Raw genomic sequence first — 18435 nt, forward strand, 5'->3', positions numbered from 1 at the left:
TTTCTCAACCACACACTTTTTATTACCACACATCTTTCTTATCCTTTCATTACTTTCCTGTGGGGTGGGGTGGTCCTGGGAATGGATGCAGGCAAGCAAGTATGAATATTTACATGCGTATAAATGTATGTGTTTGTATTTGTATGTGCATGTGTTTAAATGAGTGGATGGGTCTTCATCTGTTTCCTGGCACTACCTTTCTGATGTGGGAAATAGCTGTCAAGTCTAACAATAATAAAAAAAAAAAGAGGTATTTTTTTACTGATATATGAATATATCCATCTCGTTGTAAAAAGTCTACTTTTAGATATTTATTGTACTGAGATTTGGTTCATTTCATAAGAGACTACCCTTTCTAAACAGTTCTACAGTTTAGCCTGCCTCTTAAAAATTCACTGACGTCATACAGTATAAGGACATCAGTCAAACAAATGATAATCACTTACTTGAGCAGATTTGATTAAAAATGTAATGTTCATTATATTTCATTGTGAAATTGAGTTAACAATATGATAAAACTACATATTGCTAAATGCTACACTTATTCATTATTTTGAACTAATCTAATAAAATTTGTATCATTCCAGGTGAGCATCATTGACACTTGGGTTTATTTTTGACCAAAAGATATCATCTATATTTTAATTTCCAGTTATGATTCCTCATCTTTAAAAGGTTTTATAGTCATCACTTAACCAGCAGAACCGAACTCATGCGCCAGTTAATATATTCTTTGTAGAATAGTGTAACAGTTATTCATCACACATTCATTGATTTCAGTATTTTATTGTTTTGAGAGGATACAGTTCTCAGTATGAAAATAATGAATGTAATCATGGTAACAGTTAGTCTTTCAATGCAGAACTGGGCTTGCATCTTGCTGTCTTAATGTTTATAAATGATAAAGAAGTGGGGGTTTGTATCATATTTTCTCAGTGTTAACAGAGTGGTTATTCAGACTTAATAGTTTTGAGGATCAGTTTCATTATTTCACTTTTGACTCTAGGCCCAACAGAGCCACCAGGTTGTACCTCAGATGATGAGTGTGGACCAACAGAGGTGTGTCGCAACCGGCAGTGCCTTGATCCATGTGTTGTCCTTAACCCTTGCGCTCCAAATGCTGAATGCCAGGTAAGGCTTAAAGACAAGCTGAGTAATGTTATTCTTTTTTCAGTGTGATATTCTAGTATCCAGGCATTACTGGATTTTGCTTGCATGTTGTTATGCTGCAAGTGAAGTCATCTTTGATGAAGTATCATCTTTATTAGACAAAAGGTTTGTAATTTTGTCAAAGGGCTTCTCACTCCAGAAAAGAGCATTGGCTTTGCCTACCACTGATTTAGTGTGATCTTGGGTAATGTAATTATTTGAATTAGTTCTAGCATCATAGTCATTTTAGGTGGTCATCACATTACTTATGACTTGTATTAAAATCCAAGTTATGGTTTAACCCCTTAAGTAAGCAGCTGATCCCCCTTTAAAAAAATACATGAAATATGAAAACATTCTTATGAGTTAAAACTAAACTGAACATGTTATCTAGAGGCTGATGAATCCCAAGTATATAAAATGATTTGTAAAATTTTTATTTATATGATTTGATGCCACTCTATCATCAAACACATTCAACAAACCTTCAAAATACTCACTCCATCTCCTTCTCACATCACCACTACTTGTTATCACCTCCCCATTTGCGCCCTTCACTGAAGTTCCCATTTGCTCCCTTGTCTTACGCACTTTATTTACCTCCTTCCAGAACATCTTTTTATTCTCCCTAAAATTTAATGATACTCTCTCACCCCAACTCTCATTTGCCCTTTTTTTCACCTCTTGCACCTTTCTCTTGACCTCCTGTCTCTTTCTTTTATACATCTCCCACTCAATTGCATTTTTTCCCTGCAAAAATCGTCCAAATGCCTCTCTCTTCTCTTTTACTAATACTCTTACTTCTTCATCCCACCACTCACTACCCTTTCTAATCAACCCACCTCCCACTCTTCTCATGCCACAAGCATCTTTTGTGCAATCCATCACTGATTCCCTAAATACATCCCATTCCTCCCCCACTCCCCTTACTTCCATTGTTCTCACCTTTTGGTCGAGGTGGTGTGCAAAGTGAGAGGGTTAGGGAAAATGATTTGGTAAACAGAGAAGAGGTAGTGAAAGCTTTGCGGAAGATGAAAGCCGGCAAGGCAGCAGGTTTGGATGGTATTGCAGTGGAATTTATTAAAAAAGGGGGCGACTGTATTGTTGACTGGTTGGTAAGGTTATTTAATGTATGTATGACTCATGGTGAGGTGCCTGAGGATTGGCGGAATGCGTGCATAGTGCCATTGTACAAAGGCAAAGGGGATAAGAGTGAGTGCTCAAATTACAGAGGTATAAGTTTGTTGAGTATTCCTGGTAAATTATATGGGAGGGTATTGATTGAGAGGGTGAAGGCATGTACAGAGCATCCGATTGGGGAAGAGCAGTGTGGTTTCAGAAGTGGTAGAGGATGTGTGGATCAGGTGTTTGCTTTGAAGAATGTATGTGAGAAATACTTAGAAAAGCAAATGGGTTTGTATGTAGCATTTATGGATCTGGAGAAGGCATATGATAGAGTTGATAGAGATGCTCTGTGGAAGGTATTAAGAATATATGGTGTGGGAGGAAACTTGTTAGAAGCAGTGAAAAGTTTTTATCGAGGTTGTAAGGCATGTGTACGTGTAGGAAGAGAGGAAAGTGATTGGTTCTCAGTGAATGTAGGTTTGCGGCAGGGGTGTGTGATGTCTCCATGTTGTTTAATTTGTTTATGGATGGGGTTGTTAGGGAGGTAAATGCAAGAGTTTTGGATAGAGGGGCAAGTATGAAGTCTGTTGGGGATGAGAGAGCTTGGGAAGTGAGTCAGTTGTTGTTCGCTGATGATACAGCGCTGGTGGCTGATTCATGTGAGAAACTGCAGAAGCTGGTGACTGAGTTTGGTAAAGTGTGTGGAAGAAGAAAGTTAAGAGTAAATGTGAATAAGAGCAAGGTTATTAGGTACAGTAGGGTTGAGGGTCAAGTCAATTGGGAGGTGAGTTTGAATGGAGAAAAACTGGAGGAAGTGAAGTGTTTTAGATATCTAGGAGTGGATCTGGCAGCGGATGGAACCAATGAAGCGGAAGTGGATCATAGGGTGGGGGAGGGGGCGAAAATTCTGGGGGCCTTGAAGAATGTGTGGAAGTCGAGAACATTATCTCGGAAAGCAAAAATGGGTATGTTTGAAGGAATAGTGGTTCCAACAATGTTGTATGGTTGCGAGGCGTGGGCTATGGATAGAGTTGTGCGCAGGAGGATGGATGTGCTGGAAATGAGATGTTTGAGGACAATGTGTGGTGTGAGGTGGTTTGATCGAGTGAGTAACGTAAGGGTAAGAGAGATGTGTGGAAATAAAAAGAGCGTGGTTGAGAGAGCAGAAGAGGGTGTTTTGAAGTGGTTTGGGCACATGGAGAGAATGAGTGAGGAAAGATTGACCAAGAGGATATATGTGTCGGAGGTGGAGGGAACGAGGAGAAGAGGGAGACCAAATTGGAGGTGGAAAGATGGAGTGAAAAAGATTTTGTGTGATCGGGGCCTGAACATGCAGGAGGGTGAAAGAAGGGCAAGGAAGAGAGTGAATTGGATTGATGTGGTATACCGGGGTTGACGTGCTGTCAGTGGATTGAATCAGGGCATGTGAAGCGTCTGGGGTAGACCATGGAAAGCTGTGTAGGTATGTATATTTGCGTGTGTGGACGTATGTATATACATGTGTAGGGGGGGGGCATTTCTTTCGTCTGTTTCCTTGCGCTACCTCGCAAACGCGGGAGACAGCGACAAAGTATAATAAAAAAAAATAATAATGATTTGATGCATTAAAAACTATCAGAATCATTCTTTTTGTTTCTTATGAGTCAAGACTTTGGCATTTCTGTGCTTGCAAAAACAAATTATCCTCTGTGTTGGCAAGTCCTAAATATGGGTGACATGGGGGCTACAAGTAGTAGTAGCTGCCAGTTATAGCAAGTGTCAATGAAATGTCTGTAAACGCCCACCATGGCCGCTGCTGAGACCTTCAGACCATTGCAGAGTCATCCTTTTCTTTTGGATGCCATCTGTGGCCAGCCAACAGAGCCCTCAGAATGTATAAAATTCAGCTTGTGATGGGAAATTGCATATTTAGATTAATGCCATTAGTACCCTACTGCATAAGAGTAGAATGAAGCCAGTAGCACCTTACTATATGTAAGTGTAGATAAATGCAAGTAGCACTCTGCTGTGTTATCCTAGATTGATGTCAATAGTATCAAAAGAGATAATAGTGTAACATTTTCAGCAGGTGCTTATTATGTCAAAATCATGTCTTGCTGTGTTTCATTATCATGTGCTCCTCTAGGCCTTATTTTGCATATCCTGTCTTTTTCATGCTCTCGCATATTCCTCTGTCTTTAAAGATTAGTGCAGTCTTGAACACATCCTTTTTTGATTCTCTCTTCTGTAATATGTTCCCTGTATAGTCTTTGTAAAGCAGCAGTTTCTGTAAGATGATAGATTTGCTATATTCAGAAACTAAATGTATGCTCATTACAATAGTTCAACACTTGGTGGAAATGGAAGAATAATGCATGGAATACAGTATGTGAGGGAGGCATGTAAGGACAGGGATATGTGTACTCCATTGCCATAGCCATCCCCTTGATGAGTTCTTGGAGGGAAAAGGCTTCAGAAATAGATAGATAGTGTAAATACTAGCTGAATATTTTGTTAAAGAATGATGCATTTAAGAGCATTTCTTTTTCTCTAGGTTGTCAGTCGACGAACAGAGTGCTCATGTCCCCCAGGGTACACAGGAAACCCAAGCATTAACTGCTATCTAAGTGAGTAGATGAATGGTGCTGTTTTCCCAGTCTTCAAAATACATGCTTCTCTAGTAAATTGGATTAAGCTGGAAGTAATTTAGCTCTTTTTCTCTCTCTTACTCAAGTTAGAGCTCTAAGTTGTACTTCACCACTCTGTTAAAGCTCTAGACATGGCTCTTCCTCTTGTGATTTGGTTTACATGGTAAATATCTCTTTCATTAATGCACAAATATAACTTTATATATTTGGTGCCTTATCACCAGCTGCTTGCATATATAGTTGTTAGTATTCACCTCTTGGCAACCTATTGTAAGTTGTAATTGAAGTTGTAAGTTTGGATAAATGTTTGAGCTGATGTCATAGCAAGTTGCACAATGCATGTTATAAAAGCACTGCTGACCACAGCCTTAATGATCACTAGAATTTTGGTTAAATGGAGGATTGGTTGAAACATTTCAACTTGCTGAATGCCTGATTAAAATACATGTTGCCTTTAATATAATATTTGCTTTTTAACATCTCATCAGCCACTACAATGTAGCTCAGGTGAGCACAGTACCATAAGCTACTTCTACATACTGTTGTTGCCTTTGTAAGTCATATTGGGAACGTCCACATGCCGAAGTGAAATACAATGAAAATACACATCATAGTACTACTGACCAACAGCCTTTGCTTGACAGGTATTGCATTTTATTAAGTATATATAACTCTTGACTACTTAAATAGTGTCCACAGAGTGATGCATCCCTTTGCTGACTTTACTTGGTTGATAGACTCATTGGCTTTTTTTTATTAAGGAAAGTGATGCTTAAAATTCTCTTCAGGAATATGTATAAAAGCCATAATGATTCATTCTACAATGGTCAGATGATTGTTTTCATTCAACCTCGTTTTTGATGATTTAAGTGGATCTTTTTTTATGAGACATACAGAGGTCCAACATTATGTCAGAATAGCTTCATCTTTTGTTCTCCCAACCATATTTAGATAATTTGTAGCACTATTGGTCTTCTCGAGCAGTAATGTTGTTCTCATAGCACCTTTGTTGCAAATAGTGTGTTAGCATTTAAGGTACAGGAAGTCAATATGTGGTTTTGTTGTCACACAGCTAGACACTACTGCTCAAGGTTACCAAACCCCACTAACTCACCATAATCCCCATAACCCCATAACCCACCCCATAGCTGCCCCTCGCCCTCCTCGCAAGTGTGAAATAGACATCGACTGTTTTAAAATCGACTCGTGTCTGGATTTCCATTGCCAAAATCCCTGCTATGCTGGCAACCCATGTCCGGAAAGCACCGTGTGTAAGCCCTACAAGCACCGGCCTTACTGTCTCTGCCCTCATGACACTACAGGAGACCCATTTGTAGGCTGCACATCAGGTAGGTTTGAAGGGCCACTCCTTTCCTTCTAGTTTTTTGACTCGTATTTACAGAGATCAGATCACCTTGTGTCTCTCAGGTTTTATTATGTGTTACTTAACTGGTTTGTGCATGAAAGGTTTTACTTAAACTGAGATTTGGTCTGAGTCTCTATATCCCTAAGCTTATGTCAACTTCAGTTTTAAATGAACTAAAAGTTTAGTATGTTGAAGCTATTTTCTTTCATTTTGATATTCAGGCCATACTTTGTCCAGGTCTTCATTTTAATGAAGAAGCTTAACATGAATTGAAATTAGATTTTCCTTACTTTAAAAGTTTGGTAATTATCGCATTACTTAAATTGTACAAATCAACCTTCAAGACAGAGAAATACTAAAATAAACAGTGATTATCAAGGTAACATTTATACCAGAAACTCACATGCTTATGCAAACTCTCGTCCTTATTCCCCACAAGAGGTAAGTTTATTACAATAAGATGTTTCGTTAATGAATACAGATAGTGTTGCATGAAAAAGCTTGGCAACTACTAATTTTGCAAAGTAGCTTATTCTTAGGAAATTGTAGATTGACCCAAGTAATGTTACTAGAAGACCAAAAGAATGTTCAGTACTCCTTAAGATTTTAACAAGTTTACCTATTGCAACAGTAACGCCAGAGCCTGAGTGCCGCATCGACTCTGACTGCCACTTTGACCAGGCTTGCATCAAGGAGGTATGCGTGGACCCCTGCCTGATGGAGGACCCTTGTGGCCGTGAAGCAAAGTGTCGCACCCAACAACACCGACCCATCTGTTACTGTCCTGAAGGGTGGGCTGGCAATCCTCAGATTGAGTGCTTTAAACGTAAGTACAAGAAGAAATAAGTAAATAACTGCTATAGCATGAGTGTGCATGGGAGGTGGAATGGATGGCATCTCATTACAGATACTGAGATTACTTGCCAAAGGTGATCATCGAATCGAGAACTAAGGAGATTACAACAGTTCCTAGGAAGTTCTGATTGGCCTCTTTCAGCTGTGGACACTTCATGCTTTAACCTGCTTCTGAGCGCCTAACCTGCTTTTGGATATATCGCTAACCTGCTGCCAGTAATTAGACTTAACAGCAACCACAGGTAAGGCCACATGATAATCTTGAACTTCTCACAGCTGACTGTATGGAAGATGAGGATTGTCCTGCGGATAAGGCATGTATCAACCAGAACTGTGTAGACCCCTGCACATACAGTGGCCAAGCTTGTGGTCTTAACGCCGACTGCCGGGCAATCCTGCACCGTGCTCAGTGCCATTGTCCACCAGGCACCCAGGGTAATGCACTTGTTGCTTGTGTTGCGGTTGGTTGTACCTCAAGTGAAGACTGTGCTGATGATAAGGCCTGTGACCACCTGAATCGTGTTTGCATTCCTGTGTGTGGAGCAACAACGTGTGCAGTGCAGGCTGAGTGCCGTGCTGCCAATCATGCAGCAATGTGTGTGTGCCCACCATCCTTCACTGGCAACCCCTTCCTTCAGTGCTTCAAAGGTGAGACTCTTTCAGTTTCAAAATCAACTTTCTCCAGATATTCACGACTACTCATAAACAGTGTATAAAGAAAATTTGAAATGAAGGATTAGGTATAATCATTTCATATATCTTCATATATCAGAGGAAAACAGTATCAAATTCTATGAAGAAAAGGCTCTTCCAATTTATTCCACATGGTCATCACTTTCTTTGGCACTTTCATGTCTTTGTCTTCATACATAGGAAGACCTCATATTGGACAAGCTTGTTACCAACCATTGTACTTTTGTTACCCTTCTGTACAAACTTAAATGACATATTCTTAATTGAAGTATTCTTCCAGTACAAGAACCTCCTATCACGGAGCCTCCACTTGAGCCTGAATGTCGACGAGACTCTGACTGTCCATCTCAACATGCCTGCATCAATGCTATATGCCAGAACCCTTGTGTGGTTAACTCGCCATGCCCACCCTCCCAAGAGTGCCATGTAGTGGATGGTGAACCACTCAGAACTATGCTGTGCCAGTGCCCACCAAATCAAATTTTGATTAAGGATGGCATCTGCATTAAGCCAGGTAGGTATTTTCTTGACCCAATACACAAATTCTTGGTCTTTCATTTCTGTATTAATATTATGTAACATTAATTGCACTAAATCACAAGTGGAGACAGCTCAGCCTAGCATAGCTGAAGTTGAGTGTATAATGGCATTTGTATCAACATTTCCATTTTCTGTACCTACAGATGTCAGAGAGCCAGAATGCCATGTTGACTCAGATTGTAGGACACACGAGGCATGTAGGGAAGGCACTTGTATTAATGTTTGTCGTCATAACACATGTGGCCTCAATGCAATATGCTCAGGAGTGAACCACAAGCGGCAGTGCCAGTGTGCTGAGGGTTACATGGGTGACCCTTTCACTCAGTGCAAGAGGTGTAAGTAGCACCAGCACTAGGTTTGTGCTTTTTCTTTAATATTGATGCTTTATACTTCTTATATATATATATATATATATATATATATGTACATGTGTATGGGGGGGGGTTGGGCCATTTCTTTCGTCTGTTTCCTTGCGCTACCTCGCAAACGCGGGAGACAGCGACAAAGTATAAAAAAAAAAAAAAAATATATATATATATATATATTTTTTTTTTTTTTTTTTTTTTTTTTTTTTTTTTTTTTTTTTTTGTCGCTGTCTCCTGCATTTGCGAGGTAGCGCAAGGAAACAGACGAAAGAAATGGCCCAACCCACCCCCATACACATGTATATACATACGTCCACACACGCAAATATACATACCTACACAGCTTTCCATGGTTTACCCCAGACGCTTCACATGCCCTGATTCAATCCACAGACAGCACATCAACCCCGGTATACCACATCGATCCAATTCACTCTATTCCTTGCCCTCCTTTCACCCTCCTGCATGTTCAGGCCCCGATCACACAAAATCTTTTTCACTCCATCTTTCCACCTCCAATTTGGTCACCCACTTCTCCTCGTTCCCTCCACCTCCGACACATATATCCTCTTGGTCAATCTTTCCTCACTCATTCTCTCCATGTGCCCAAACCATTTCAAAACACCCTCTTCTGCTCTCTCAACCACGCTCTTTTTATTTCCACACATCTCTCTAACCCTTACGTTATTTACTCGATCAAACCACCTCACACCACACATTGTCCTCAAACATCTCATTTCCAGCACATCCATCCTCCTGCGCACAACTCTATCCATAGCCCACGCCTCGCAACCATACAACATTGTTGGAACCACTATTCCTTCAAACATACCCATTTTTGCTTTCCGAGATAATGTTCTCGACTTCCACACATTCTTCAAGGCTCCCAGGATTTTTGCCCCCTCCCCCACCCTGTGATCCGCTTCCATGGTTCCATCCGCTGCCAGATCCACTCCCAGATATCTAAAACACTTTACTTCCTCCAGTTTTTCTCCATTCAAACTTACCTCCCAATTGACTTGACCCTCAACCCTACTGTACCTAATAACCTTGCTCTTATTCACATTTACTCTTAACTTTCTTCTTTCACACACTTTACCAAACTCAGTCACCAGCTTCTGCAGTTTCTCACATGAATCAGCCACCAGCGCTGTATCATCAGCGAACAACAACTGACTCACTTCCCAAGCTCTCTCATCCCCAACAGACTTCATACTTGCCCCTCTGTCCAAAACTCTTGCATTCACCTCCCTAACAACCCCATCCACAAACAAATTAAACAACCACACGTTTATATATATATATATATATATATATATATATATATTTTTTTTTTTTTTTTTTTTTTTTTTTTTTTTTTCTCAGACTATTCGCCATTTCCCGCATTAGCGAGGTAGCGTTAAGAACAGAGGACTGGGCCTTTGAGGGAATACCCTCACCTGGCCCAACTCTCTGTTCCTTCTTTTGGAAAATTAAAAAAAAAACGAGAGGGGAGGATTTCCAGCCCCCCGCTCCCAAATATATATATATATATAGAGAGAGAGAGAGAGAGAGTGAGAGCTGTTTTTTTTCTACGCATATTCCAGTTTTGTAACTTTTTTGAGTGAAGATCATAGTAAGTAAGTTTGATTTTTCAGCTACAAAGCTATACACTTGAGCTTATTCTGTGCTTAAGAATAGTAGTAGTGTTCTTACATGTATACTTCCCTCCCCACACATGTGCATACTGTCTCTCATATACACATACACTCACTTTTTAAAGCTGTGTGAACTTTCTTCTCCTCAGTACCACCTGTGATTATTGAGCCTGAGCCAGACTGCACTAGCAATGACGACTGCACTGACTCTCTGTCCTGTATTAACCAGCGGTGCATCAACCCATGCATTCTTGAGGATACATGTGATTCCAATGCCTTTTGCTATGTGAAGGAACACCAGCCTGTGTGTAGGTGTCCTGAAGGATATGTTGGTGATCCCAAGATAGACTGCCAGCCATGTAAGTCTTTAGATGAATATAATCTTATCTTCATTACTGGATATCCTGATTTGCTGGTGACATGTAGTCTTATCTCTTTTTACAGCTATCTTGGATTAAACTCGAGGGTATGTCATATCAAGAAGTTACTGTTCAGGTTGAGGGTGAATTGATCTCCCACTTGAAAAAAGAAAAAGTAATCAGTACACACTATACTATGTAATTCAGTTTGCAGTTTTTCATTTTTAATACCACAGTACACCAGCAAATCAAAATTGCTCGATGTAGGTAAGTCTTAATGATGAATTCCAGCACCACCAAACCAGACAAATGCTTCCCCAAGTTAGAACACCGATGAATTTGTTAACCAGTCTTGTTTATCATGACCATCAGATTTTATGAAGGAAGTAATTTGATGTATTGCTTTCACAGCATCATGATAAATTCATTAAATCTTTTGACTGTGACTAAGAGCCTTTGTGGATATAGGTGATGGATAGAACTACAGTATGCCTTCCTCTCCCAACACTATCAGTTTCATCCCCTAAACTGTGCTGATTCTCCATTGGTAGTTTGACCATTTTGAAAGTTTATAAAGTGTATATCATTAAAGTCAACCTTCCCAAATCTCATGTTTCATGTCAGCAAGATGAGTTAGCAAGTTCTGACATATTATTTTTAAGTCACCCTATATGTAACAAGTTTTCCAACAGATCCCTGCAGTTCTGCCATGTACTTGATGTCTCTTGTATTTGAGTTCTACATGATTCCAGGATCATTAAAGGTGAAATCCTCTCTTGAATAGTTGAGAGTTCCCTACAACTGATTTTTTTTTTTTTTTTTATAATGTAACAAGCTAACATCTGGCCAGACTTTACCACACAGAATCATCTTGATAATTCATGAATATTGCTGCTGTATTTTTTCTTTTAATCACCCTCATCAGTAACATCATTGACAAGCATCTTGGATAACACTGGTATGCTTGCTAGAGATGGAAAGAGTGTCCTTGTGCTTCATAGAACTGTACGCTAACAGTCAGTGACATCTTTCTGACTTCACAAAGAGTGAATGTTGACATGTGGTATGGTAGAGCTGGTAAGTTGTTCATTGTTTTCCATAACTGCACCTAGTTAATGACCTCTTTCTGACTTTGTAGAGAAGTATGTTTCTGTGCATATATGAATGCATGTGTGTGGGTGTATGATTACCTATTTGTGCATAAGAGGAGGGATTTTTTTACATTCGTGAGGCAATATCTCTCAACTACTCATTTATTCTACCTCCTACTGAATTTGACCACTTTCAGCATTCACTGTGTTTTCCTTATGCAAATCTTACTTGCACAGTATTCTGTTGCTAAATAACTGTTTTTTGCACCATTCTGGACTTCCTCACTTAAGGAATACATGGGTAGTATTCTTTCTACCCAATCCCCAGGGATGAAATCTGTGTATATACATATAATTCTCTTCCCACTCCCTTACATATTTGCCATTTACCACATTAGTGAGGTAGCTGTCAAGAACAGATGACAGCCTTCTCTGTTCCTTTTTTCAGGAAAATAAAACTGGAGGGAATATGTGGGCAGTATTCTTTCTCCCTTATCCCAGGGATAATATGTATATTTTGTTTTTATTATAATTGATCACCATTTTCCACATCAGTGAGGAAAATAAAACTGGAGGGAATATGTGGGCAGTATTCTTTCTCCCTTATCCCAGGGATAATATGTATATTTTATTTTTATTATACTTGATTGCCATTTCCCACATCAGTGAGGTAGCTCCAGGAAACAAATGAAGAAAGACCCATCCATTCATATACACACATATATACATACATGTACATATTCAAACTTGCTTGCCTTCATTCATTCCCAGTGCCATACAGCCCCACAGGAAATAATATGCAACCCCCTACGTCAGCGAGATAGCACCAGGAAAACAAAAAAAGGCCACATGCGTTCACACAGTCTCTAGCTGTCACGTGTAATGCACCTAAACCACAGCTCCACATGCAGGCCCCACATACCTTTCCATGGTTTACCCCAGATGTTTCACATGCCCTGGTTCAATCCATTGACAGTACGTCAACCCCGTTATACCACATTGTTCCAATTCACTCTATTCCTTGCACGCCTTTCACCTTCCTGCATGTTCAGGCCCTGATCGCTCAAAATCTTTTTAACTCCATCCTTCCACCTCCAATTAGGTCTCCTGCTTCTCCTTGTTCCCTACACCTTTGTCAAATATATCCTCTTTGTCAATCATCCTTCCACCTCCAGTTAGGTCTCCTGCATCTTGTTCCCTACACCTTTGTCAAATATATCCTCTTTGTCAATCTTTTCTCACTCATTCTCTCCATGTGACCAAACCATTTCAGTAGATTCTTAGAGCTTCTAGTGGCTTTTTCACCATACAAAGGGTTTCCATTTGCTTCTTTATTTCACCAAGGACTTCCAGTTGCTTCTGTACCTTCCCTAGGGCTTCTATATCTTATCTAGGGCCTCCAGTGGCTTCTTTACCTTACCTGGGCTTACATGCAACTAGTGAATTAGGTTTTTCACCATTGGGACATGACTAAACTATATCATGTGAAATCAGTTGATATCTCACATTCTATAGGACTGTTCCAATTTTTTTAGTATTCACTCTTTCAGCGTTTCACTTAAACGCAAGCTTATATTGGTAATTTTATTTCACGTTATGCTTCGTATTGTACTAATTTTTCCATTTATGCCTTAAAGGCAACTAGTTTCTCCATAAGTTTCCCATAACTGCACAGCCATTTTCATTTCAGCTACTGATGCTGTTTCATCTGTCCTCCTACACTACACTGTAATTTGCAGGGAGAGAGTATTAAACTTGTGGGCCCCCTTGTCTTCAACATTCTGTTGTCATACTTGTTAAATTTGCATATGGTGTGTGCATTAACCATGTCCTTTCTATTCCATTCATCCACCACTCTTATACTATGAAAGTACTTCAGTATACCTTTTTTAACATGTTTCTTGCTTAATTTCTTGTCGTCTGGTTTCTCTATCCCTACATTGCTTTAAGAGCTAGTCACTGCCCATGTGAGTGATTCCTTGTAAAAACTTAAAAAAAGTTTTTGATCAAGTTACCTCCACTCTTCTCCTTTCCAGGTGAGAAAATTTAAATATTAAACTGTAACTCAGCTCTCTAAATTTTGATACCAACTTCATTCTTTCTCCTCTGGACTATCTCCTTTAGCTTCTGATGCTTCTTTAGGCCCAGTGACCAAACTTGAGAAGCACATTCCAGTTTTGCTATCATATTTGATATGAATAGGTTACTAAATATTTCCTCATCCAAACACTTGAAATCTATTCTTAGCATTTGCTTAAAGAAATCTTTTTCCTGTTTAACTCTTCTCCAAATGTGGGACTTTTGGCAACAGTTTTTTGACAGTATTCACTACCAAGTCCTCACACACACAAACCTGAGGCTTATTTTCTGCAAGATGAGTGTTTATTTGTATACAAATGCATTTATGTGCATGTGAGTACTCTTATACCTTGAGTGCACATTATATATATATATATATATATATATATATATGTGTGTGTGTGTGTGTTCATTGACTAATTAAGTGGGACTGACTTTTGTAGTTCATTTTTCACTTCACCTGCATCACATAACTTCATAGAAACTTTCATGTCAGAGTTAGCATCATTTGTCTTTCATTTTCAGAAATTAATAATAATTTATGATCTTCATTAGTCTTTGACTTGATTAATCATTGATATCTGTATATATGAGTGAATTATCTTACGGTTAAAACATAATCACTGTACATCAGCTACTAGATAACAACCTGCCTCAGCCATATTCTAGTCAGCTTGTTAACAAACTGCCTCATCCATATTCTAGTTAACTTGTTAACCAATGCCTCTTCCATATACTAGTCAGCTAATAGTTATTTATTAGCATCATCTTGAGACTACTGTCTTCCACTTGTGTAGTGTGTGTAATAGTGACTAACCTGTGGTGTGTGTCTAGCGGCAATCCCTGGAGGAGTGGGTAGTGCTACCAACTGGACCGTTGGTGGCATTGGCCAGGCCTGCCGCACCCATCGTGACTGTGGCCCCACCCAGTGGTGCAAGGGAGGGCACTGTGCCCACCCCTGCCCATCTTCCTGCCCCCCTAGTGCCCAGTGTCAGGTACACCAGCAGCGACCTGTTTGCTCATGCCCACCTGCCACAACGGGCAACCCACAGCTGGCCTGCTCCAAAAGTAAGGGTGCCCTCATCATACCATCACATTTCACTGGATATATGCATTGATATATTTTCTAGTCTTATTCCCTTGTGTATCTCTCCAGAAGCTCAAGTGCTATATTTTTAATTTTAATCTCTTGTTTATCTGTCTTAAGCTAATATTTGAATTAATATTTTTAATAACCTTTTGTGAGAATGATCTTGTTAATTAACATCTACTAAGATTGGTAGATAATATGTGATGCAGGATATATATATAGCCTTCCTCTGAACCTGTCCACCCTACACACAGTTGGATGTGAGACAGATTTTGACTGCTCCTTCTCTGAAAAGTGCTACACTGGCAACTGTCGCAATCCTTGTCATGGGGGTGTGTCATGTGCACCCTCTGCTACATGTACATCTGTCAGTCATACTGCCGTGTGTACATGTCAGCCTGGATACACCGGTAACCCAACCACTTCCTGCCAGCCCATTGGTTGTATTTCCAATGAAGATTGCCCCTCGGAGCAGGCTTGCTACCGTGGGTCATGCGTAGACCCTTGCCTGCTGGAGCCTTCCTGTGGTCCTGGGTCCTCATGCATTGCTCAGCACCACACCAGCTCCTGTGTTTGTCATCCAGGCCTCTTGGGTGACCCATACATCAGCTGCTTACCACCACCCATACCTCAGTGCCTTTCAGACATCCAGTGTAGTAAGGGACTTGGTTGTGTTGATGGAGTTTGTAAGGATCTTTGCATACACCTGTCACCGTGTGGAGTTAACGCCATGTGCCGTGTAATTGACATGGCTCTGCTCCGTACTGTGTTATGCGAATGTCAACCTGGATACACTGGGAGTGCCTATGAAGAATGCCTGCTGATTGATAAAGAACAGCCAAAGTGCCAGTATGATGCAGATTGCCCCTTCTCCCATGCTTGCATTGACAAGCATTGTCAGGACCCATGTAGACGTCTGCCATGTGCCACGAGGGCCGAGTGTCGAGTTGTTAACCACCGCCCCATCTGCTATTGCCCATCAGGGTATACAGGGGATGGTTACAAAGGCTGTTCTCAACTGGGATGCAAAGCTAATACCGATTGCCTTGACAGTAGTGTGTGTTTCAGCAACAGATGCATAGATGCTTGTAAGTTGTCATCTCCCTGTGGTGCCAACGCTGAGTGCCATGCCTCCCAACATATCACAGAGTGTCACTGTGAGCCCGGACACAGTGGAGACCCATATACTGCCTGCTTCATTGTTGGTTGTAGCGTAGACACATCTTGCCCAAGTGCCTATGCCTGTCTGAATGGCATCTGTGTTGACCCCTGCAAAGTAAACAACACATGTAGTACCACCCAAACCTGCAAGACTTACAACCACAGAGTACAGTGCTCATGTTCCTCCGGTTACACTGTTGTAGGTGGAACTTGCGTACCTTCCGAACCACACCCTAGACCTGACTGCTCTTCAGATACAGACTGTGATCAAGGAAAAGCATGCCTTGACGGTAGCTGTCAAGATTTATGTGAAAAGAAACCTTGTGGGCACCAAGCCACATGCACCGTAAAAATGGTTCATGCTCTATCCACTGTCCAGTGCCAGTGTGGTCCTGGTTTAACTGGAGACCCCTTAAGGCAGTGTGTCCTGGACCCTACCCACACATCTGGTTGCAGAACTCAGTACGATTGCCCATGGGACAAGACCTGTAAGAAGAATCGTTGTGTAGATCCATGTCGAGACACTCCCTGTGCTGTAGGAGCCTCTTGTCTTCCCGTGGGTCATCGAGGTGTCTGCTCCTGTGCTGCCGGTTACCATGGTGATCCACTAGTCCTGTGCACTCCAGGTGAGTCATTTTCATGTTATTTACTATGCCCATTTCCGATTAACTTGGCAAATAAGCCCTCCTGCCATGATGCATGAAATAGGTGAAGTGTCGGGAAGGGTGAGAAGTCTTTTTGGTTACCAGTTGTTTTATTTGACTGAAACAGAAGTTCCAAGTGTAACAGTAGGAGACAGAAGGTGACCATTTTGACAGGATCCTTCTCTCACTTCTTAAGATACATTATTTTTTAATCAATAATAGTGACTCAGTCAAAATTGTATTGCTTCTAGTTTCAGTTTAATTGTAGATAATATGAAGTAATAAGGAGCTGTAAATTGACGAAGTATTGAGAAATCGAACCCACTTATCAGATTAAAGAGGGTGGAGATTTTCTGCTAGGTAAATCTGAATACTTTTTTTTTTTTTTTTTTTTTTTTTTTTTTTTCATAATCGCTGTTTCCCACATCAGCAAGGTAGATAGCGCCAGGAAATAGACAAAGAATGGCCCATCCACTCATATACACATATATGTACATAAATGCCCACATATGCACATACATACATACACATACACAGATATTACATACATACATACATACATACATACATACTTGATCGCCATTTCCCACGTCAGCAAAGTAGCGCTAGGAAACAGATGAAGAATGGCCTATCCATTCTATGTGCTACTATATCATCAAGCACATTCAACAAGCCTTCAAAATACTCACTTCATCTCCTTCTTACTTCGTCACTACCTGTTAATACCTTCCCACTTGGCCCCCTTCACCAATGTTCCCATTTGTTCTCTTGTCTTACACACGTTATTTACCTCCTTCCAAAACATCTTTTTATTCTCTCTAAAGTTTAATGATACTCTCTAACCCCAACTCTCATTTGCCTTCATTTTCAACCCTTGCACTTTCTCTTGACCTCCTGCCACTTTCTTTTATACATCTCCCAGTCATTTGCACTACTTCCCTTCAAGTATCATCCAAATGCCTCTCTTTTCTCTTTCTTTAGCTAAACAACCTTACTTTTTCTTTCCACCACTCACTACCCTGCCTAATCTGCCCACTTCCTACCTTCCTCAAGCTACATTCATCTTTTGCGCAAGCCATCACTGCTTCCCTAAATACATCCCATTCCTCACCACTCCCCTCACGTTATTTGCTCTCACCTTTTGCCATTCTACACTCAGTCGCTCCTTGTACTTTCTCTCCTTGCCAAGCTCACTTAAAGAATTTCACTGGAAAATGAAACATGATAAGTTTCCATGTGCACTTTTGTGTAATGATCATATCGGGAGATACAAGAATGAGATATAGAACTGTCTGTTGATATACAAGGAAGAAAGTAGCTAAGAGAGCTGACAATGCAACTACTATAAAGAAAACATTGGCACATAGTACTCATTTGCCCTGCACAGAGATGCATTCACATCGCAACACTTTATGACCTATGATCGTAATCTATAGGATTGCTTGCATGCAAGTGGTTATGCACTAAAGAGGTCTCTTCAGCAAGGCTGTATCATTGTCAAATGGACAAAAACAAGTTAATTCATAGGGGTCCTTCTCTCCAGAGGAGTTCATCATTAAATGCCAATGCATACAGTGCAGCCTCAGGAAATGAAACCTGTAATTGTATAATGATATACATGTATATTGTTATGGTACATCTCCAGGACTCCTGT

General features: G+C 40.4%; 1 protein-coding gene across 1 annotated transcript in view; it reads left to right on the top strand.

Moving 5' to 3' along the window:
* The window catches only part of LOC139767467 (uncharacterized), a 135159-nt gene that overhangs the window by 76716 nt on the left and 40008 nt on the right, over nt 1–18435 (top strand). Inside the window, 9 exon segments of the mRNA XM_071696880.1 lie at nt 1007–1131; nt 4808–4880; nt 6899–7093; nt 7399–7770; nt 8096–8329; nt 8499–8690; nt 10507–10716; nt 14721–14954; nt 15231–16763. Of these exon segments, the coding sequence (XP_071552981.1) occupies nt 1007–1131; nt 4808–4880; nt 6899–7093; nt 7399–7770; nt 8096–8329; nt 8499–8690; nt 10507–10716; nt 14721–14954; nt 15231–16763 (3168 nt within the window).

This window comes from Panulirus ornatus, chromosome 61, assembly GCF_036320965.1.
Source record: "Panulirus ornatus isolate Po-2019 chromosome 61, ASM3632096v1, whole genome shotgun sequence".
NCBI lineage: Eukaryota > Metazoa > Arthropoda > Malacostraca > Decapoda > Palinuridae > Panulirus > Panulirus ornatus.